Source organism: Carlito syrichta, unplaced genomic scaffold (assembly GCF_000164805.1).
Source record: "Carlito syrichta isolate Samal-C Ts95f unplaced genomic scaffold, Tarsius_syrichta-2.0.1 Scaffold288978, whole genome shotgun sequence".
In the NCBI taxonomy this organism is placed as follows: domain Eukaryota; kingdom Metazoa; phylum Chordata; class Mammalia; order Primates; family Tarsiidae; genus Carlito; species Carlito syrichta.
This window is the reverse complement of record NW_007233074.1, coordinates 31,243-54,482: the sequence shown is the minus strand read 5'-3', so window position 1 is coordinate 54,482 and position 23,240 is coordinate 31,243. Positions and strand designations below refer to the sequence as shown.

Sequence of the window (23,240 nt, the reverse complement as noted above, 5' to 3'; positions counted from 1 at the left end):
CTAAGGTGCACCTGGGTGCCAGCCTCAGGGTCAGGCTGTCAGAGAATGGCCCCACTGCTAATGAGTTCAGAGACCTCTCTGCTCAGGACCAAGTGAGGGGACAGGTCCTTCTGCGCTGAGACCAGCTGGCTGGCACAGTGAGCTGCTGGGATCTCACCGGAGAAATCTGCACTGGGCTAAATCACCTGAGACCTAAGTCTCTCAGGCCTGTTGAACTGCTCCATGTTTGACAAAGGTCTCACCCGGGCAGAGAACCTGCCTCTTTTCTGTCCATGCAAAACCAGTTGCCTTACAGAATGAAGAAAGGATGGATGTGAGGGGTTTCACTGAAGGGTGTGTGTGTGTGTGTGTGTGTGTGTGTATGTTTGGAGGGAGGATTGAGAGTAGATACAGGAAACCACAGAGCCACTATGTGCTTTCCTTTCTGTGTTATCAGTCCGCAGCATGGATATGTGATAAGACCACACCCAGGAGTCATGCCTTCCGAAACAGAGTTGTAATTGTGAGACTGTAGCATCCTTTCTAACTTGTGGTAGGTCTGGTAAGCAAAACTATGAACTCATTATTATTTTTTTTAAATGTGAGATAACCAGATTTTGAAAACTCATGTTGAAGTATTATATTACTTAATATAACAGAAAATTATGTTAGGTAAAGTGGTCGGTCTGGTGGTTCTTGGGCAGGGCTTTATGTGAATGATGCCAGCACAGAGCAAAGGGTCCTGAGAGTGTTAAGTGATTCTTCATGGTTCTCCACATTTTTTCTTTCTTTGCCACTTCCCATCAAAACTAGAGACCTTCCAGAATAAAGAAAGGGACACTGGAGACAGCCAGGCCCTGTCCACTCAGAACTGCCTGTTTATCAGAGAGCATAATGAGGGGACACATATCTACAACTGTGATGTAATACTTGTTCCTCCCAGCACCTGCACCCTACCTTCCTTTTTTTGAAATAGGGAGGGACAGGTAGAAGAAGCCAGAGAAGGCAATCCTGTGGCCCAGGGCACCAGGGGTCACCGGCAAGACCTGGGGAGAAGCATCCAGGGCAGGGGAAGTTGAAGCACAGACAGGCTCTCCCTGCCCGGGAGGCCCTCACGCTGTGGTTCCGCAGAGACCAAGGCTGCTCCGTGCTGCTCCCCTGCCTGAGGCCACATGATTTTCGCTTGTCAACCGTTTTGCCTTCTGCTGGAATGAGCTTGATCTCACAACTAGAGGCCCAGTTTTCATTCTTGCTCTGTCCCTGGGCACCTGTGTGGGCATCAAGCACATTGTCTGCTCTCCCTGGATCTCTGCTTCCTTGTCTGCAAAAACGGGGGGGGTGGGGTGAGCTCCTTCCAGCTGTTCTTGGAGAACAGGCATATGTGTGCAGTGGGGGTGAGGGGAGAGGGAGTCCTCAGAATTGGTGCTTTTCCCTCCTCCCAGACATGACTTCAGGAAGGGCAGGAACAACAAGGCTTTGGTTGAGCACGGTGTTGTTCTGCTTGGATCCATGGAGCAACCAGAAAGTCTGGAATGTGTTCATCTGAATGCGCACGTCTGATTTATCTTCTGGGTTCAGCCCCTTGAGGTGCTGTGTCAAATTTATATGGTCTTTCTTCCCTACATGCTTTTTTTTTTTTTAATTTAGAATCACAGAACTGATTGGTTACCACCCCGAGGAGCTGCTTGGCCGCTCGGCCTACGAGTTCTACCACGCGCTGGACTCGGAGAACATGACCAAAAGTCACCAGAACCGTGAGTTCCGGGAGCGCCCCTTGCGGCTTCCTTGTGTCTATGGAATCTGGTCTTGAGTGGGGTATGGTTGGAGAGACTTCTGTCACTGAGTTGCCTTCTTATGTGGCTCTGTACCCTCAAACGGTTAAAGAACCAAGGCTACCACCAGCCTATATGACACCTTCATGCAAATCAGAAAAAGGACCCTTTCTTCAGGGGCACATACCCACACCAAGGCACACAGTTTGTAGAGTAGAGGGTGGGTGAACTCTCAGGCCCACCTTCCACTTCCACTGAGTGCCTGTGCACAGTCTACAGTTTGCATACCCTATGGAGCCAGCCCTGAAGAGGGTGACATAACACAACACATCACCAACTTGGGTGTGCATTATAGATGCAAGTCCACACATTCACAGAAGAGGAGGACTGAGAGCTAAGGAAAGGAGAGAAAAGGGCAGTTGAGTTGGGCCTTGAAGAATGGAGGATTGGGCTGAACAGAAAGGTAGTAAAGAGACCAACTTAACACATGTACTGAGGTAGGCCATGGTTCTCAGAGAGCTTGCTTGCTGAATCAACAGAATTTTAGAAAAGGCTGGGTGCAGTGGCTCACACCTATAATCCTAGCACTTTGGGAGGCCGAGGCAAGAAAATTGCTTGAGCCCAGGAGTTCGAGAACAGCCTAGACAACATAGCACAACCTTGTCTCGTCTCTACAAAAATAAAAAAATAGATTTTTTTAAAAAGAGAAGGCTATCCAGGCAATCCACTGACAGCTTATGGAAACATTGCAGCTTGAGAGAAACCTGAGTTATGCAAGGGTTTTAGAACAGGGCTGCCAAGTAGAACTTTCTGTGATAGAAATTGTTCTTTGCCTGCATCATCTACCAGTGGCCTATGCAGTACTTGAAATATGGTTGGTGCAATGGAGGGACTGAGATTTTTAAACATTAGTTTGGATTTAAATGTAAGTATCCCTAGTTGGCTTGAAGCTACCACATTGGACAGAGCAGTTCCAGATTATTCACTCGGCCATGTTCCCAATTCAGGTTTCCAAGGGCAGTTGGTGGAGGCCAATTTGCTTGAATCCACACGACTCATCAATGTCTAGGATGCTGGGCCTTTAACCCTAGACGTGGCCCATGGCGGGGCAAAAGAAATGGGTAGAATTGATCCCTGCTCTAAGTGATCTTATTTCTTGGCACAAAAAGGACTTGTGGGCTTTTTTAGGAACAAGGGGGCTCAGTACCTAACATAGTATCTGGCAAGAACTATATTTGGGAAAGATTGCTTCCAATGAAGTGCCCACAGGGGTACAGACACTGGTGCTGAGAGAATTGTAGAAGGATTAAGAATGGGCAGTGTGAGTCTGAGAAGATTCCCAGTGGCCCTCCTGGCCATGAAGAAAATGGAAGTCCAACCATTTGTCCATTGTTCCTAAATCCACCTATCTGCCCCAAGGTCCAGACAGGTGAAGTTCAAAGCAGCTGAAGATTGACTGTATGTGAGCACAGTTAACGCTCTCTGAAGGAGGCTGGTTTCTTTGCTTCTTCCTCATGGATCTTGGGGTTTGATCTGACACTACATACAACAGGGCCCATGATGATATCTCAGAGAAGTTTCTCATTGTGTCCTCTGGCAAAAACAAATAAAACCCCTTAGATTCAGCCCCATTTGGGGACTCAGGGATGGGAGAGAGGAATGGAGATATTCTTGTATGCCCATAAATGTGACCCAGACCTAGTCCCAGCTTTGAAATTGTAGGATCAGGGCTGGGCGCAGTGGCTTATGCCTGTAATCCCAGTACTTTGGGAGGCCAAGGTGGGAGTACCGTTTGAGACCAGCCTGGGACTTCATCCCTATAAAAAATACAAAAATTAGCCTGTGCTTGCATATGCCTGTAATCCTAGCTATTCAGGAGGCTGAGGCAGAAGGATTGCTTGAGCCCAGGGGGTTGAGGCTGCAGTGAGCTGAGATTGCGTACCACTGAACTCCAGCCTGGGCGACAGAGTGAAACCCTGTCTCAAAACAAGGAAGATAGAAATTGTAGAATCTGGTTTCAGGCTTCCCTTTGGGATTCCCACATGCTTCCTGGACTCTGAGAGGTTCCTGCTCCCAAAGGCAGGTTGGTAGAATCATCCAGGCCCTGGAACTCAGGGCCCTGCGATCTGGCCCAGCTGACCCACTGATTTTTGAGGGCTTGGCTTTCTGGGCCTTTTTGCCTTTAGATGTAAAGCTAGGGAAAAGTCTAGCCTTCCTTCCAAGCCTAAGGCAAAGCCAAAGTAGGGACCAATGTAAAAAGTTTCTGGGAATTCAGTATGTACTTTATCTTCTGGGATAAGGAAAGCAAAAAAGCTACTGTCAAACAAGGCAAGAATTATGATTTCCCACTAGGCATATCTAAAGGATTTTTCCCCTTGTTCTTCGAACAAAATCTTTGATTCATGAAAAGGACTGGGATAAAAAATTGTTATATCAGTTTTCTACTGACTCCGAGGAAAATAAGGTGCTTTTTGCTGAGTTCGTGTATTTAAGCACACTTAAAGGTAGCTCACAGACAAAATAGGAATCACAGGTTCTCTTCTTTCCCTGATAGAACCAAGTAAAAGCCATCCTGAGCTCAGAGCCCTGAACCCAGCCAGCAAGCCCACGTATAGTGAAGGAAAATTGAACTGGGTTAATGTCAGTTACTCTTTCTGTCTCTCTTCCCCCCTTCCCTCTCCCTCCCTCTCCATCTCTATCTCTGTCTCTATCCCTCATTTGTTTGGGTTTTTGCAAGTAAAATTGTACTGCAGACTCATGCTCATGTTACAGAATAACTGGAGCTCAGGTTTGAGATGGGTCCAGGTTCGCACACTGGGGTCCCGCATTTACGTGCACCCGTGTGTGTCTCAGCCTGTCAAGGTTACTATTGAAATGACTGGGAAAACAACCAGATTTAGATCATTGAAAGCCATCATCTCCAAATGGATTGATAATTTTCACATTGTCGTCTTCAGAGGGTGGGAGCTGGTCTCTCTTTGTTGTATGAGGATATTATGTGCTCTTAGGAAAATAAGATTAAAGGCAATAAAAAGCCTATCTACCAAGTAGCAGGCCCCTCACTGAGGCTGGCATTAATGAGCAGATGATTAGAAAGCTGGCGTTAATTATATTCGATTGACGGAGCAGACCTTCGCCTGCAATTGCTAGAAATGTAGTTAAAACCTTTGCTCGCTGCACTGGTTAATCAAAAAGAAGAGCCCTCAGTTGGGTTTGCATTAAGAACCATTTAAATAATTTAACTCCAGGCACTTGAAATTGTGCAAGAAACATTTTACTGCAGCAGGGGAGTCCAGTGGCACAGACAGAGGAGAACAGAGAAGACAAAAGTTATTTCTTGGATTGAGAGGCGTCCGTGATGGTTTAGGACAGTGGCAACAGCAAGGAAGGTAGTCTTCCCAGTGATTTGTGGCTCGAGGTAAGGTAGTAAGAAAACATTGTACTGTAAGCCACAAGACCTGTTGTCTGGCTCAGACTCTGTTAAGGAAGTCACAGCCCTCTGGCCTTATTTCCCCATATTAAAAGAAAATATTTATCCATCCTATGGCACAGAATTTTGTTAAAAATATTAGACAAGATGACCCAACCACTTTGGAAAATAAATCGGCAGCTTCTCATAAGGTAAACATATACTTGGCGTGTAACCTAGCAGTTATACTCCTAGCTACACCCATAAGAGATGATGATATATGTCCGTACAAAGATTTACACACAAATGTTTATAACAACTTTATTCATAATAACCAAAAACTGAAAACAACCATCCATCCACCAGTGAATGGATAAACTAATTGTGGGACATCCATGCAATGGAATACTACTCAGTGACGAAAAGGAATGAACCGCAAATATCTGCAACAGCATGATGAATCTCAAAAACATGCTGAGTATAAAGAAGCCAGGCACAAAAGAGTAAATACTCTCGTATGATTCCACTTATACGAAAATCTAGAAAAGGCAATTTCAACATATAGTGGCAACAGACACATCAGCAGTTGCCTGGAGCCAGGGGTGTGAATGAAGATTGACCACTGAGAGGCATAAGGAATTTTGGGGGTTTATGGAAAAGTTCTAAGCCTTCCCTGTGGTGATAGTTACTAGGTGCATACTCATTGAACTATATGCTTAAAATGGGCGCATTTGTTAATTGGCAGTAAATTAGACCTCAATAAAGTTGCTTTTTTTTAATGAAAAACAAAAATGCTTAGACTAGGCATCTTTCCTTTGGACTATAATCCTGTCTCCTGTTGCCACTGAGAAGAGGCCTTTCACCAAATCACTTAGTAGTTTTCAGCCTCAGTTTCTCTAGCTGTAAAACAGGAGAAAGATCATAGATATCTCATGGTGTTGTTTATCACATGACATGGCGATAACACTAATCCTTGCTGAGTGCTTTACATGTGAGGCTGTATTCTAAGCTCCTTGCAGAAATGACTTCATCTTATGAGACCCTGCAAAGCACTCTACAAATGTAGTTACAGTAACTCCTGCACCTTGCAGGTGACTGTTTAACTTTTGAAGAGGGTAGAAATGTGCCAAGCAGACTGTAAGTATCAAGAATTTCATGCTGTGTAAATATAAACCAAACTGTATGCCTCGGCCACAAGGGCTGGCAAACAGGGCAGTGACTGTAAGCCTTCCAGGAGAATGGGGAGTTTCTGTGTTACCAGGAGGTAACCTGGATATTTTCCCACGGGGAAACATTATCCACAAATGTATAACAAACTGTTCGTGACAGTATCCACAAATGTATAACAAACTATTCATGACAGGGCCTGGGCACCATACATGTTAGTAGCTTTGGGAAAGAGGTGGCTTTTCCTAGAAAAATTTGTTGGTGACAGTCGGTCAATATGCGTGTACTTGACAAGCCAGGCAGGCACATGTGATCCTCAGTACAAACAGCAGTGCACACTTGGTCACTAATAATGGCCATTATTATCATCACTACCATTATTGCCCGTATCCCATTTTGCAGAGGAGGAAATCACAACCAGCAAAGAGTGTTCCTTTCCCAGAATCCCTGAACTAGCAAGATTTCCTGACCTTTCCACCTTGCCTCTTCCCAGTACTGTGTGATTTGGGATCTTCTGAGCTGGAGGTCTGAAGAGTGAATTCCCAAGGAATGAAAGTAAACAGGCCATTCAGAAAATTACCAGAAATTCTAACACCAGAAGACTATGATGTAAAGGGATTTACGGATCCCTTTTTGAGGGGAACAGATGGGGCATTCTGGACCGGGGGAGAGGACACTCTGGCATGTGAAACCCCTTCCCCGATGTTTGTAGACAGTCAAAACATGGTTCACAGGAACTTTTAGAACAATCCAGAAAAGGACAGGTCATAAGCAGTTAGCCTTCCTAGGCAGTTGGGAGAGTGTAAAGGACTCATCCCGGCTTGTGAAGAGATGGTGCAGAGGCTACTGGGGTCCCAGCCTTGTCTCAACCCCAGCCAAGAAGGGTATGGCGTGGTTTGCCTCCACCTTTGCTACAGGCCAGCAAAAAACCTATTAGGAGGGCCCAACAGGTCCCTGGCCCTTGTGCAGACCTAACAGATGACCTGGAAAAATCAGCAATATCAGTTGGAAAACAAGCAGGGTACTGGTGGTGGGCCTGCTGCAAGAGACTGCCCTGAGGTCTGGCTTCCTCCAGATGGCTTGCAAGTCCCCACCACCTAGAGTGATTGACAGGGAAGGCTCTCCCACCCTCATGAGCTCTGTGAGGAAAGTTAGGCAGGTTCTGGTCTTGGTTTTGTCTACAGCTGAGCTGGCCTATACACCTGCCTTGTTAGGGATTGGCAATGGGCCACTGCAAAGCTGGCTAGGGAATGGGTCAGTCTCTCAACAGACAGCCAGGGGCAAGTCACTGAGCTTCTTTTTGCCTTCCATTCCTTTATTATTTGTTTGTTTGTTTAAGTTGGGGTCTTACTCTGTCACCTAGGCTGGAGTACAGTGGTACAACCATGGCTTACCGCAGCCTCAAACTCCTGGGCTCAGGCAATCCTTCTGCCTCAGCCTCCTGAGTAGTTGGGACTATAGGCGCATGCCACCACACCTGGCTATTTTTTTTTTTTTAACTTTTTGTAGAGATGAGGTCTCACCATGTTGTCTTGGCTGGTCTTAAACTCCTAGGCTCAAGCAATCCTCCCACCTCAGCTTCCCAAAGTGCTGGGATTACAGGCATGAGCCACCACACCTGGCCCTCTTTTCCTATACTTAAAATGAGGAGCTGGCTGAGATCTTCTCTAAGCTGCCTTCTAGGTCACTTTCCCTGGTCCTCACTGTGCTGTTGCGCAGTCCTGTCCGCACTCCTGTGGGGTCTCCCGAGCCTCAGGTGCACGCCGCTCCCCCACCTCCTTAAGCCCAGGCTCCGTTTCTCCTCCCCTAGTGTGCACCAAGGGTCAGGTGGTGAGTGGCCAGTACCGGATGCTTGCGAAGCACGGGGGCTATGTGTGGCTGGAGACCCAGGGGACCGTCATCTACAATCCTCGCAACCTGCAGCCCCAGTGTATCATGTGCGTCAACTACGTCCTGAGGTAAGTATATGATGGCTGCTGGGGCTCAGGGCCAGGTAAAAGGGAGTGCCTCAGCTTCCCAGACTGAGGACAACAGGCCTGGGGACACCAAGTCTCTCAGCACCCTGGGTACCACACCTGGGTGCTGATCCTTATAACTGAGAGGACTTCCTGTGGGTGTCTTGGGAAGATGGGACACTTGGGATTTTTTTTTTTTTTTTTTTTTTTGCTATTCCCCCCTCAGCTGTCATTTATGCTATCCCTGTGACCCAGCTGGGGACAACAGCACACAGTTGTTGCTTAAATATTTCCTGAGTGGGGAAAAAAGAAAAAAGAATTGCTTATGCCTTCTGGGAAAAGAAGATATACCACCTTAGCTCTATAGTACCTGAGTAGAGGGTCAAGGACGTCTTCACTAGGGTGAAACAAACAAAAACAAAAGCATTCAGGCCTTATGTACACTACCACTCAGCCCAAGTGCAATAATGAAACAGCATCTGAAGCAGACATACATTCAGAGGACGCTCCCATAGTCACCACCTCCACAACTTGCGTGCTTCCACTGCATGGTTCTTTGCAAAAATGCCAACACACAGGGGTCCCTACCCATCTTTTTTTTCATTTCTTTTCTTTTTTTTTTTTTGAGTTGGAGTCTTACTCTTTCGCCCAGGCTGGAGTGCAGTGGCGCACTCACAGCCACTGTAGCATCGACCTGCTGGGCTCCGGCAATCCTTCTGCCTCAGCCTTTCAAGTAGCTAGAACTACAGGCTCACGCTACCACACCTGGCTAATTTTTTTTTTTTAATTTATTGTCGAGACAAGGTCTCTCCAAGTTGCGCAGGCTGGTCTCGAATCCGCGGGCTCAGGCAATCCACTCACCTCAGCCTCCCAAAGTGCTGGGACTATAGTCTGAGCCACTGAGCCTGGCCACAACCCATCTTTTTTGAATGAAAGGTAACTCTCAGGGTTTCCATGTGTCTGAAGGCACAGATTTTGCCAGAAAATGTGGAGGGGCTAAACATCTCTCTCTCCCCTTAGTGAGATTGAGAAGAACAACGTGGTATTCTCCATGGACCAGACTGAATCCCTGTTCAAGCCCCACCTGATGGCCATGAACGGCATCTTCGACAGCAGTAGCAAGGTGGCCGTGTCTGAGAAGAGTAACTTCCTATTCACCAAGCTGAAGGAGGAGCCCGAGGAGCTGGCCCAGCTGGCCCCCACGCCAGGGGATGTCATCATTTCTCTGGATTTTGGTGGGTGTTCTGAGCTGAGCCAGACCATTAGAGCCATCTTGGGGCTGGGGAAACTTCTTACCGAAACAGGCTTCCCCTGCTACAGCTCTTCTTCAACCAGAGATACCCCTGCCCCTTCCCCAAGTCTCGCTAATCGCCTATGAGAGACCAGGCTCTGCTGGGCACAAAAGACCAGCAGATGCACCTGCCCCTGAGTAAGGCCTCCCCATATCCAACCTCACGAGGTGCTGAACCAGGAGGGGTTAAGAGGGGCGCCCTCCTGAGGAGACAGCTCTACATGACAGGCCATGAGGGTCTGATGACAATGAAGTAATGATGATGACAGTGAGAGGGAAGGGTAGATGAGGGTCTGCTACAAGGCCACTTGGACACTGTCAGGGTGGGGGTAGATCCCTGCTACGAGGCCACTTGGACACTGTCGGGGTGGGGGTAGATCCCTGCTACGAGGCCACTTGGACACTGTCGGGGTGGGGGTAGATCCCTGCTTGGGTGTTGAAGGGCAGATTGCTTGTTTAGGTGGAAGGCTAAGTTGGAATAAAGTTGGGAGGGAGCATTCCAGAAACACAGAGAACAGATGGAGGTACGGGATTCAGCCCTGCCTGCCCCTCCAGGTGCAAGTCACTGGGGTGCCCGGCAGGGTTTGCGGCCCTTCCCCCCTCCCATCATGGACACATTGAAGCCCCTTCCCAGTTACCAACCCACTGTCACACCCCACTGACCCTGCCATGACTACTGGAAGAACAGTGCTCACCCTGGGCCATCTCAGCCCCTTGTAGTGGTATCTTGAGTGGCCACACGAGAACTGCAACTTATGAAGGGCAGTTCGCGGCTTCCTTGTTTGCTGGCTGTAGAGGCAGATGGCCCCGCTCTCCTGTCATAACGCCATCGACATTTGGAATTGCTCTTCAGGAAGGGTAGCTCCACATTGTTTAGTTTCTGAAAATTAAACACTCGGGGAATGTGCCCTTTCAAGGGAGTCTCTACATTCCCCCAGTCCCAGTCAGAGGTCCATTTGTCCCAGCAAAGCTCCACGGTGCCGAGGGCCTTGCCCTTTCCAGAGACCCTTTTAGGACCTTCTGTACACCGTTTGGGCTTCCTCTGCCTTGAGGTGAGCCCAGTGGTTCCGGGTGCTCACCTCCCAGGCCCTTGTCTCCACAGGGAACCAGAACTTCGAGGAGTCCTCGGCCTACAGCAAGGCCATCCTGCCCCCGAGCCAGCCATGGGCGGCAGAGCTGAGGAGCCACAGTACCCAGAGTGAGGCCGGGAGCTTGCCTGCCTTCACTGTGCCCCAGGCAGCTGCCCCGGGCAGCACCACCCCCAGTGCCACCAGCAGCAGCACCTGCTCCACGGTGAGCCCCCCCCACCCTTTGGGTGATGCCACGGAGAGGGTGGTCTCCGTGGGACATTCTGGACAGAAGTACCACCTTCCTCCTCAAGTCATGACCGAGCCCCCTAGAGTGACCATGAGACTTACCTACCCTGATTTAGAGCTGATTTCTTACTTTTAGTGTCCATCTCCTTCCCCCATTGAAATAAATTCCTGGAAGGACTTTGAGCCTCCATGCAGGGCAGGGACCATCCTGTGTCGGGCACAGAGCTGCATGCTTTGCAGAGTCCTGCTGGCCACAGCCTGTGTCCTGTTTGTTCCTCAAGACAACCTGTGAAGTGTCACTGGCCTCATTTTATGATGAGGTTCAGAGAGGGCGGTGAATTGGGAGCCACTACCCACACGGCTCATGAGTAGTGGCTCCCCTACAAACACTTGTTGGTGGAAAGGAGTTTAATCTTTGGGTACAGGAATGTATTTCTCCTTCCATGCTGGACTTCTGGGGGCACCAGTGCCATAGGTTTGACTCTGTCCCCTTTCTTCCTGGCCCCCAGCCCAGCAGCCCTGGAGACTATTATACAGCTCTGGATAAGGACCTGAAGATTGAAGTGATTGAGAAGCTCTTCGCCATGGATACAGAGGCCCAGGACCAGTGCAGTCCCCAGGTGGGTGGCTGTGGAGACGACCACGCTGGTGTGCGTGCAGCCATGTGGCAGCAGCAAAGGCCCATGTCCACTCTTGAAGCTTTTCCCTTTGTTGCAAGGAGGAGTGAGGATGCTGGGCCAGAGTCCAGGCCCCCTAAAAGGGTGGGGGTGCAGGGAAGTGGGGCCTGTGGCCATCCCCTCCTCCCACTTCAAATCCAGCTCCGTTTTTAACTCACTTTAACTTATTAATCTTCTACTTATTGAATAACTTTCTCGGTGCGCTTGAAAACCCAAACTAGGGACCTACATGTAACAGGCATACCCAGGTTAATAAAATGCTGGTAAATATAGGGGACAGTCCATCCTTTCACAAACACATTCAACTTGGCATTTTTTTTTAATGACTGTTTTCTTTGAAATGCATTTTAAAATGACATCAGTTTGACAAGTGTTCAGTTACACACAACTTTTCAGGAACACATTTATTCCCTGCAGCCGAATGTTTTTGGAAGAACTGTGTAGACAAGGATGAGGTGGGCAGATTGGGTGTATTCTACAAAACCCCAGCAAAGATCATTGATCCCCCGTTTGTCTGAGTCTGAGTTGCTCATTCCAATTTCCGCCTTCCCCTCGGTTTGTGTCTTTGTCCTCCCTGGCACGGGTCCCAGGTGTTGTGTGCAGAGCTGTCCCTATTTCAGCCTTTCGGTTGCCCTCTCTCTCCACGGAGCTCCTGTGGGGTTGCTTCCTTAGGGCTTAATCTCAGTTATCTGCCTCTGCTCCTTGAGCATGTTGAAGAGTTGTGACTGTTAGGCCACTGCAGCTCCCCAGCGCAGTTGTCAGTCTCTGAAGGTAGAAACTGTGTGTACTGCACCTGTGAGTCTTTCCTGTCGAACCTAAGGGACACTCTCTGAGCATCTGCTGATTGGAACAAAAGTCCCTCAACCCCTAGGGCCTGGTTGTGACTCCGCAAGAGTCCACAGATATACCCTAGGCACTTACTGCTTGTCCACGCCCATGCCGAGGCACACCAGGGAGATGAGGACAAGTTATCCTTGGCTCCAGAAGCCATAGTTGCATCACAGGCCTCAGTGTTGGAGGCCAACCGGGAAAGGGGTGACCACCACAGGCTGGAGACTAGGAGGGCTCTGAGGAGAGGTGGGCAGCTGAAAGAGAGGAGGCCAGATTTGGATCGGCAGGATAGCGAGGGAGGGCGTTTGTGGTTGGGTGGGGGCGAGGAGAGGACTAGTGAAGCATGGAGATTCTTGGCACAGGGCAAAGACAGCATGCATGGGGAAAGGCTAGTGTCACGTGATAGAAGGCCTTGCACACTGGGATGGCCAAGGGTGAGGTTTTTCTGATGGGCCATAGGGAGACAGAGCAGTGTGTCTGAGCAGGGGAGTGACACTATGAAGCTGTGATTGAGACGAATGGCTCTGGTAAAGGCCTGGGAAGGACCACTGAGCCTCTGTGACTGCTCTGTGTCCCCTCAGACGGATTTCAATGAGCTGGACCTGGAGACACTGGCACCCTACATCCCCATGGATGGGGAAGACTTCCAGCTGAGCCCCATCTGCCCAGAAGAACGGCTCTTGCCAGAGACCCCGCAGTCCACCCCCCAGTACTGCTTCAGTGCCATGACAAACATCTTCCAGCCCCTGGCCCCCGTGGCCTCACACAGTCCCTTCCTCCTGGACAAGTATCAGCAGCAGACAGAGGGCAAGAAGACAGAGCCCGAGCACTGGCCCATGTCCTCCATCTTCTTCGACGCTGGAAGCAAGGCGAACCTGCCCCCGTGCTGTGGCCAGGCCAGCACCCCTCTCTCTTCCATGGGGGGCAGATCGAACACACAGTGGCCCCCGGATCCACCATTACATTTCAGGCCCCCGAAGTGGTCCATTGGGGATCAGCCTGTGGAGTCCTTGGGAGCGTCGCCGCTGGGGCCCCCCGTGTCCTCGTCTCATGTCTCCACATTCAAGACGAGGTAAGGGGCAGACACTCGGCTGCACCAGCCGGGCGTACTGAACACGAGGGGCAGAGAGGCATCCACTGGTGGGACGGCTGGGGCCCACGGCCGTCTTTCTGCTACTCCACATGGCCCGTCTCTGAACTCAGAGCTTGGGCTTTCAGACGTTGCCTCGAGGTGCATGAGCCCTGGAGCAGGGCAGTCTTTTGTCAGGACTGGAGGTGATCAGCAGGGGACGGAGAACAGGTAGAGGGAGAGTAGTGGCTGTGGGGAGCCCTGAACCCTGATGTCTCCCTGTGGACCACCTTGAGAGTACCTTTCTTATCCAGGGCTCATCATCTGAGCCACAGAACACAGAGAATTATTTCAGTGACTGTTTTCTCAGTTCTCTCCTGAAACCCTGGTTGAAAAAGCAAGACGATGTCCATGCCTCCCCCTTGCCTTCTGACTGCCTGGGGTCCCCTTTCCACCACAGCAGCCTCTCTGAGCTGTGCCCAGCCTCCAGCAGTGGCAGTGCCTCCCCCTTCCTGCCTTCCCTCCGTTCCTTCAAATCTCCCCAACATGCCCCTTCTCACCTGGCTGAGAGCTCCCTGGGCCATGCCGGGCAGTTGGTACATGACTTAGAGCTCCCAGGGTCCGCTGGCAATGCTTCTCTGGGTAGAAGCTTTACAGAGCAGCCTAGCTAGCCTTCAGTGGGAGAAAGAGGGAAAGGAGAGAGGGGCCAGAAGGACTGTCACACGCCAGACCAGGGCCGAAGGCTGCCTGTGTGCGCCTGACACAGCCTGAACACTTCAGCATCTCACCAAGTAGAGGGAGCCGAGGAAGCCCAGCCTCCCCCCACCAGAGACTCTGCTCTCCGGGTCTTTGAGTCCTAGGCATCATAAATTTGGGGTCCGAAAGCACCTCCGAGATCAGGCAAAGGCCCAGGGCGTCATTCGGCTCCAGACTCCCTCACGGCCCGCTCTCTTGGGCTTGGCAGGTCTGCAAAGGGCTTCGGGCCTCGGGGCCCGGACGTGATGAGCCCGGCCATGGTAGCCCTCTCCAACAAGCTGAAGCTGAAGCGACAGCTGGAGTATGAGGAGCAAGCCTTCCAGGACGTGAGCGGGGTGAGCCATCTCCCGACTGGCCTTGGGGCAGGCTGGGCGGGAGGATGGCTGTGAGGACCCCAGGGTGCCTGCCTGCCAGGGCTGCAGGGACGGGTGAGACGTGGCCTGTCAGAGCCAGCGAGCACCCGCCTGCCCACCTGCCCCGACTCAGCCCGGGTCTGGTTCTCTGGCCCTCTCCCAGCTACATCTGATTTTCCCACACCCAGGGGGAGCCACCCGGCAGCGGCAGCAGCGCCTCACATGCGATGTGGAAACGGATGAAGAGCCTCAGGGGCGGGGGCTGCCCTTTGATGCCGGACAAGTCACTGAGTGCCAGTGTCCCCAATGGTGAGGAGTGCCACAGGCCCAGGCCTTTTGGGGCTCAAGGGCTGGGGCTCAGGGGCCCATCCTGGTTCCCCGGCACACTGCGGTCTTGCTTTCCTCTCTGAACTTTGTTAGAAAGCATTGGCAACCTTTGCCCCCCTCTCCGATCTTCCAAACACCTGGCTTGTCCCTTTCCGCCCTGGCTTGGATGACACTGTCAGAAATCTCTGGGCTCTGAGGCCCTGGGGCTGGCTGTGGTTCTGGTGACTCTTGAGTGCCTTTTTGTAAAAGAAAGGGGGTTCTGGGGGGTTCCGCAGCCTCTCACTTCCCTCAGGATGATACACCCCTCACTCTCTGGCTTTGGTCTTTCAGATGAGTTCACTCAAAACCCCATGAGGGGCCTGAGCCAGCCCTTGAGACATCTGCCACCGCCAGAGCCACCATCTGCCATAAGCCCCCGAGAGAACGCCAAGAGAGGCTTCCCTCCACAATGCTATGCCCAGTACCAGGACTACAGCCAGCCATCGGCGCACAAGGTGTCAGGTGTGTGTGCCCGGGAACCGGGGCCCCTGTCCTGGGTCTGATGGGAGGAATGAAAGGCCAGGTATCTTGTACAACAGGAGTACAGCATCACAGACTTAAGACAATGGCCTTCACTGAGTGCCTGCTATCCCCAGGTGGCCTGCTAGGTACTGCGCATAGGATTCCTCCACCCTCTGTGGTACTGGGGTCCCTAGGGCCAAGTCCATCTCTTCTTTCTTCCAGGGTCTGCATGGTGCTGGATGCAGGGGTGCTTGGCAATGACTTACCAAAAGACCCACCTTCCTAGGGCTCAGGCCCCCTTGGATTTAGGGCACCTCCTCACAGGTTCCTTCTGACATCAGCATCCAGGCCTCCCATGGGAGTGGGTGTAAGTCACCACTAAAAAGCCCCCAAAGCCTGGTGCAAGCTCGGGCTAGTGCAACTGAAGGAAAGAGTCTAGACCACAGAGAGCTGGATGCCGGTTTGGCTGCCCCTAGAGCACCATACTGTTCCCCAAACTGAAGGGTGTTGATTGACAGGAGTGCTTTCAGAGGAAGAGTGGGTGACCACAGTGGTGAGGGCATGTTGAAGAAGAAGAGAAAGTGAAGGAGAGTGACAGGGAGAGATTGGGGAGGATTGGGGCAGACAGTACAGGGACACAGGTCTTGACTCTGTGCAAGGATGAGCTTGCTACATGGAAAGGCAGCTACTCCTGGAGGTATGATTCTCCATCCCCAGAAGTATTGCAGCAGGAACTGGAAAGCTATCTGTCCCCAGTGCTTCAGAAGGAACCCTCTCATGATCAGGTGACATCCAGGGCTCTTTCCACCCAGAACCTGTGTTCCTTTACTCAGTTCTTCACGTTGCTGTATTTAAAGCCCCCTGGACACACTGGAGCTTCCCTGTGAGTCCAGACAGGAGCTGAACTGAGAACATGTGCCCGAGGGAGAGCAGCTTGAGCTTTGCTGGGCCTGCCCCACCAGACTTTATTTTCTGGGAATGTTTAGCAGCAGCCACTGGTGCACACCTGCCTCGAACCATGGGCTGCCTTCTTCTGATAGCATCTTGCAAAACATAGAGGATAGATATCTTCACGGAAAGGTTTTTGTTGGGCAGAAACATAATTTGTGGTCTTGGAAAAACATACCAGACCCCTGTCCTAAAAGAGGGCTATTTTCTCAGCAATATAGTTGGGTACAAATTATAGTTCTGTGCTTCAGAGTCCAGGCTGTAGAGCCACCAGACAGCCCTAGGCTTAAAATCCAGCATGACTGTTGACTACTGGATGACAGAGCTAGTCAGCACGTTTAAACGAGAGGTGTGCGCACCAAGTGTTGAGCTTGGTAGCCGGTATTTGAGTTCAGCTGAAGGAAGCCAGCATTATCCCTCCTGCTGGGACACCCACAAGCTACCTTGCATAGTGGAGTCAAGGGAAAAACCATAATCTCTTCAACTCAGGTTTTTTTCTGACCATGAATAAAAGAAGGAAATTAGCAAGGGATGAGGCCCAAGTATATGTTGCTGCTGTCCTGGCCTCTGACCACAGGAGTGCAGTTGAGGTAGGGGAGAGGCAGGCATGCACCCCAAGAAGGGTATGGGCTAGAATATAAAGTTCAGGAGAAAGTGGCCACCGGGGATGAGGCTCTGCGGATGTGCCAAGGGACGGGAAGGTGGGCATCTCACACCAGGAGAGCAGAGTGATAGAGCTTGCAAGCTGTCTGCTGCCACCTGAGCCTTCCCTGCCTGGGATGGGGCCTGTCTGAGTTGGAAGTATCCCCTCTGCCCCTCCCCTGGTTTACCTACTCAGCAGGAGAATGACCCCGGGGTGAGAAGTGAGGGCTGTCGAGAGTGATGATCAGAAACTGGATTTTCAGGCCCTTGAATCTGGGAAGACACGTGTGTCTGTGTGTGGCAAGTCCATGTTCACGTGCATGTATGTGCGTATGTCTATATGCACGTGTACACAGGTGCCAGATGGGTCCAAATTCTCTCTCTGCTTAGCCTTTCCTCCCTGCTGCCAGGACACGCGGGCACAGGGTCAGCAACGCCAGGCCTTGCCAGGGCTCTTCCTGAAGCTGGGTCCTCCAAGGCCAGGAAGCCTTTGTGAGGGCTCCTTCCACCCAGCTTCCCCTGTCCACCCCACCTCTGCTGTCTTCACCAAAGCTCTTTTCTTCCTTGGGGGCTCAGCACCCTATCTGGGGAACCAGGGCAGGAGGCAGACACATGCTCTGCTGAGCCCAACCCCTGATTAGGGAGTCCCAGGAAGGACAACATTGAAGGAGTGAAATTAGGGCTGCCCCCAGGTATCCCCCGGTCACAGAAACTGGAAAGGCCTCTTTCTGCACGTGTCCTTCTCATCCCTCTAGCCTCTCACAGAACAGACTCTTTTCCAAAGGTTTGATTTAGGCCTTTCAATAATGGGACTCACCATTCTTGCAGGCATGGCAAGCCGGCTGCTCGGGCCCTCGTTTGAGCCCTACCTGCTGCCCGAACTGACCAGATATGACTGTGAGGTGAACGTGCCCATGCTGGGAAGCTCCATGCTCCTGCAAGGAGGTGACCTCCTCAGAGCCCTGGACCAGGCCACCTGAGCGGGGCCTACCCCTGGGCAGCCCCCCTGCCGACACCGTCCCACCAGCTTCACCCTCCATCTCTGTTTTTGCAACTAGGTATTTCTAACGCCAGCACACTTTTTACAAGATGGACTTACCTGGCAGACTTGCCCAGGTCACCCAGCAGTGGCCTTTTTCTGAGATGCTCACTTTATTATCCATATTTTTAAAATAAGCAGTTGTTTTACCTCCTCTGTTTTGCTCTGTTAATGGAAATGTTCTTAAATTTTATAAGACTTGTTCTTTCTCCCATCTTCAATTACTTCTAATTTATATTTTCCATAGGTTTTTTTCCTTCCCTCCCTCTTCCTACATCTTTCTCTCTCTCTCCCTCTCTCTCTCTCTTTCTCTCTCTCTCTCACACACACACACACACACCCACCCACATCCACCCACCCCACCCACACACACAGATATCCATACTAACAAGAAGTCTGGTATATGTTTGTTCTGTAGGGAAAGCTTTGGCTTCATTTAACTAAAAAGATTCTTTGTTATTGTTGTTGCCAAAGAGAAACAAAAATGATTTTGCTTTCCAAACTTGATTTGTGACTTCTCCTTTTCAAAACCCTTCTCCTTTCTTTTTTAAACTAATCACCATATTGTAAATTTCAGTCTTTTTTTTTTAAGCCGAATCTCTGCTCTAATTTTGATATAACTTTTAGAAAAAAAGAAATGTGAAGGGTGAACTCCAACGTATGTGGTTTTCTGTGAAAGTTGCACAGTGTGGCTTTTCCTAAACTGTTTGGTGTTTTTCCCCCCATTCAATGGGTTTTGTATTATTATTATTATTCAAAAACATAACTGAGTTTTTTAAAAAGAGAATTTATATCTGGGTTAAGTGTTTTATCATATATATGGGTACTTTGTAATATCTAAAAACTTAGAAACGGAAATGGAATCCTGCTCACAAAATCACTTTATGACCTTGTTTAAGCTGTTAATTTTATTTTTCTTGGTGTTGCTGACACTGCGGAATTGTACAGAACTCCCACAGGCCTGTATTAACCCTGAAAAAGATCTCTCTCTCTGTTGGCTTTCTGCTTTTGTGATATGCCATAGGTGTGACACACAATCCAGGGACGTGGAATCCTTAAGTGGGAGCATTGCAAGCTGTCTCCTCGCGTTCTCTATGTACTATGTATATGTGTATTAATTATTGCTGCCAAGAGGGTCTGATGGCACGTCACGGGGTCGGCGGGTGGGGGTGGGGCAAGTGCTGAGGGAGGGGAAGTGCTTTAACTCTTCTTAAGGTTTCGTTGCTAGCCCTTCAAGTGCACTGAGCTATGTGACTCTGGTGGTCTTTCACGCGGCACATTTGGATATTTCCAGAACTACCATGAAATGGTTTAGATGGGAATTCATATAAGAAAAGTGAGGATTCACAGATGCTGTAGTGACCCGGTCCACGTCCTCCTGGCTCGCGACCTTGGAGTACAACAGAGCTGGACAGAGGGAGGTGCCCACAGGGAGCGCTGCTGGTCCTGCAGCCAGATTGGCCCTGCCAGGTCACGGTACTGTGACCCTGCTGGCAGCAGCAGGCAGACCTCCACGGACAGTCCCCGGCCTCAGGCCCTGAGGTCTCTGGGTCATGAGAAGCGATGTGTATAGGTGGGAAGCACTGAAAACAGAGTGTTCCCAGGGCACTTTGTAACTCACTGGGTCAGAGGGACAACACCTTTGGTTTTTAAATACCAACCATATGGAACTTTTCTGCCATGAGTACAATGGAGAAGTTTCTAAAACACACACACACACACACACACACACACACACACACAAATGCACATCAGGCCAAGCATTTGGTAAGCCTGGATGGACTTAGTGCCAAAACCAAAAATTAACTCTCAAAACAAATGTAAGTTCTATGGGGAAAATTACGTATTCACGGTGTTGCCTCCAGCATATTCTAGCGGCACAGCATTGCCCACACACGGCAGCAGAACTTGAAGGGTTACTGACGTGTACACGCTGGTATTTGATTTCCTGTGTGTGTTGCCCCAGCATTAAGGGCATTTTACCCTTGCAGTTTTACTAAAACACTCTGAAAAATATTCCAAGCTTCGTATTAACCTTATCTGTCAACGTAACGATCTCATGAAGTTTATCATATTGTCGAATTCCTACTGACAACAGTATAACTATATGAGAGCTTAACTTTATAAGGAAATGTATTTTGACACTGATATCTTATTAAAGTATTCTGATCCTACCACTGCTGGTGGCTCTTGTTTCCTGTGGGGTTATCATGGGCTACACAAGGTAAAGTGAAGTATGTATTCATTAGTTTATAGCAAACGAACACAGCACTGACGTTTATGAGACAGCCAAGGTATGGTAACTGGAAGACCGGTGAAAGAGCCTTGTCAATCCTCAGCAGTTGCCTGAGATGGAGAAGCTACATTGTGCCTTCCATATTTCTGCAGGTATTATTCTGCCTGCCTCAGGGCCATTTTTGGTCCCCTATGGGTAACCCAAGGAAAGAAGTCACAGTCCTTGCTTTCAGAAAAGTACAGGTCTGTGTGTGCTCACAGCTATACTTTGGGATGGAAGTTCCAAAGAAAAAGGGCTCTCGCGGTCAGAAAGGACTTCAACTTGGAGATGACCCGGTGGGGCCTTCCCAGGCAGGATGTAGATGGGAGGAACAGAGACAACCTGGGCCAGAGCTCAAGAAAAGCTCGGAACTAGGCACGAGCGTGATGTGTTCCCTAATTCAGAGTTTATTTTTCCAAACCATGACCAGTTTATGAGTAGGAAGCTGTCTCCATGGTGTGACCTGGGGGGGTAGAGACCCAACAGCAGCCTCTGCTCACACTGTCAGTTCTAGAACCAGCTGTTCCAGCATCATACACTCTGCCTAGCAGTTTGGTTTTTGCTGCTGTTGCTGTTCTCTCAGAGACAGGGTCTCAGTCGCCCAGGCTGGAGTACAGTGGCAGATCATAGTTCACTGTAACCTCAAACTCCTGGGTTCAAGCGATCCTCCCACCTCAGCCTCCTGAGTAGCTGGGACTACAGGCATGTGCCACAGCTCCCAACTAGTTTTTTAATTTTGTGTAGAGACAAGGTCTGGCTATGTTGCCCAGACTGGTCTCAAACTCCTGGCCTCAATCCATTCTCCCATCTCAGTCTCCCAAGTAGCTGGGTCTACAGGTGTGAGCCACAGAGCCTGACACCTAGTTTGGTCCATATAGTGTGGTCTCATATGTTACCTTGTTACCTCACTAGATCCTAAGTCTAAGTAATGCCGTGAATACCGATTTTACAGATAAAACTGAAAATCTTATGACGTGACCTATGCAAGTCACAACTTACTGATGGGAGAAATGAAACTGAAGCCCCTTCTTGGCCAGTGCTTCTCTCATACCCTCACACCACTGGATGGGAGGTGGATTTTAGGATAGGAGTCAGTTCTCATTTTTCAAATAGAAAATTCATGTTTTTATTACTTTAATCTTTAGACCTCATTCTGGTTCTTTTTGCTTACTCTTCCCATCTCTTCTCTTCCCACATTTGGGGTCTGGACCTTCAGGCTGGAGGCTCTGGGCTCTCCCAGACTGCCACCCACCTCTTCCTGCCATCTTGGACTTCCTGAAAACATCACCTGTTCTTTTCTGATGTTCTTCTGGGAATGACGCGCCTCAGCTCATCCTTCAAAAGCAGAGTCGCTTTAGCACATTAGCAAGTTCAGGGTTGAGGCCTGGAAGGGCACTATCCCGGCTCCACAACAATGTCAGTGGGCCCATGGGGTCCACAGTGCTGTCCTTGGCAACATCTTACCCATACCGAAGGCTGTGACTATGTCCCCCTGCCCCTGGTGGAGGATAGGGTAGCTCCAAGTTCCTCTTGCTTCCAAGTCCGGCCAACAATGGGGAAGAACAATGAAGCCATTGTCCCTGGTGGGTCAGAGGAGTTCAGCCTCCAGGTACAAGGCACAGGCCACACACAACCCATCGCTGCCTTGTGTTTTGTCTCAAGTAATCCAGGGAGGACTGTGACTGAAATGCGCTTGATACCTAGTTTTCAAAATTCAGGTGGCTTAGGAGTCGGTTTGTGCCTGCAAGCCAGGTGTGACAAGGCAGAGGCAGTAGTCCTGCATGGACTTGGCAGTCACTCAGGCATTGGTTCCTCCTGATTCTGGAGATGTTCACCCTAGGCAAGCCTTCCCGGGTGGGGTGTGACAGCTTCTCAGCAATAACCCTGGCTGTTAGCCCCTGGAGGAGAAATCTTTCACCCAGAGGGGGCTAAGACCCAAGGCTGGAGCACCAGGAGGCCCCCACCTGGTGGAGAAGGGCCAATCCCGCCCCCTCTGAGCCATGCAAGGCAAAATTGATCCCATCCTGCAGCATGGTCTCTGATGGACATTTCAACTGGGGGCGGAGAGTGAATGAAAATGCAGATTTAGCTGGGCATGGTGGCTGAAGCCTGTAATCCCAGCACTTTGGAAGGCCAAGGCGAGAGGATTGCGTGAGCTCAGGGGGTCGAGACTGGCGTGGGCAATTTGGTGAGACCTTGACTCTACAATAAATCAAAAAATAAGTCAGGTGTGGTAGTGTGCACCTGTAGTTTCAGCTACTTAGAAGGCTGAGGCAGAAGGATTGCCTGAGCCCAGCAGGTCGAGGCTACAGTGGCGGTGAGCATGCCACTGCACTCCAGCCTGGGCGACAGAGTGAGACTACAACTCAAAAGAAAAATGAATTTAAAAATAAGAAAATGCAGATTTAATTCCTTTACAACATGCATGAGTCAACCATCTACAGCCTTCCTCTCCTGGGCCACGGCCACCCTCTGCCTTTTGTGAAAAGGAACTTTTACCAGGAGGCTTGTAGAAGACCAGCTCTTCCGTCCAAGAGGCAGGGGTGACCCAGGGCCAGTACAACAGCACTGGAGTTGTAACCTCAGATCAACTTGGGATGCTGAGAGGGGCCAAAAAGCATTGTCGCCCAACACCATCATTTCTTTTTTCTACCTCGTTTTAAAGATGAGGAAATTGAGACCCAGGGAGACTGACTTGTCTGTAGTCACACAGTGAGTTAGTGACCATGTCGGGGTCAGAGCCCAGGTCAGCATCATGGGGTCCACAGCCGAACCCACATATGTGAAAGTGCCAATGTCCTTTGCCCCGAGGTCAGTCCTCTCTTAACCAGCATGACAGTTTTCCGACCCGGCCCTTCCCACATCTTCCTTCTAGCCTTTTCCTTGTCACTTCCCTCGGGCACTTTCAGTTCTTCCAAAATGATCATGATTGC

General features: G+C 50.1%; 1 protein-coding gene and 1 long non-coding RNA gene across 3 annotated transcripts in view; one reads left to right on the top strand and one right to left on the bottom strand.

The window, feature by feature from the left end:
- The window catches only part of EPAS1 (endothelial PAS domain protein 1), a 90,299-nt gene extending 72,131 nt beyond the window's left edge, over positions 1-18,168 (top strand). The window contains exons 7-16 of one of the 2 annotated variants that reach the window (XM_008054044.2): positions 1,627-1,733; positions 8,138-8,285; positions 9,303-9,517; positions 10,676-10,866; positions 11,399-11,509; positions 12,979-13,469; positions 14,431-14,557; positions 14,764-14,884; positions 15,233-15,403; positions 17,822-18,168. In XM_008054044.2, the coding sequence (XP_008052235.1) occupies positions 1,627-1,733; positions 8,138-8,285; positions 9,303-9,517; positions 10,676-10,866; positions 11,399-11,509; positions 12,979-13,469; positions 14,431-14,557; positions 14,764-14,884; positions 15,233-15,403; positions 17,822-17,973 (1,834 nt within the window). In that variant the 3' untranslated portion in view covers positions 17,974-18,168. The remainder of the gene's footprint in view (positions 1-1,626; positions 1,734-8,137; positions 8,286-9,302; positions 9,518-10,675; positions 10,867-11,398; positions 11,510-12,978; positions 13,470-14,430; positions 14,558-14,763; positions 14,885-15,232; positions 15,404-17,821) is intronic. The other variant, XM_021710438.1, reaches the window with a different exon arrangement.
- LOC110595282 lies at positions 18,037-20,205 on the bottom strand. The gene is made up of 2 exons (XR_002481732.1): positions 18,400-20,205; positions 18,037-18,303 (listed from the first exon to the last, which is right to left on the bottom strand). It is a non-coding gene; the product is annotated as an uncharacterized LOC110595282 (long non-coding RNA).
- Positions 20,206-23,240: the final 3,035 nt, after the last annotated feature.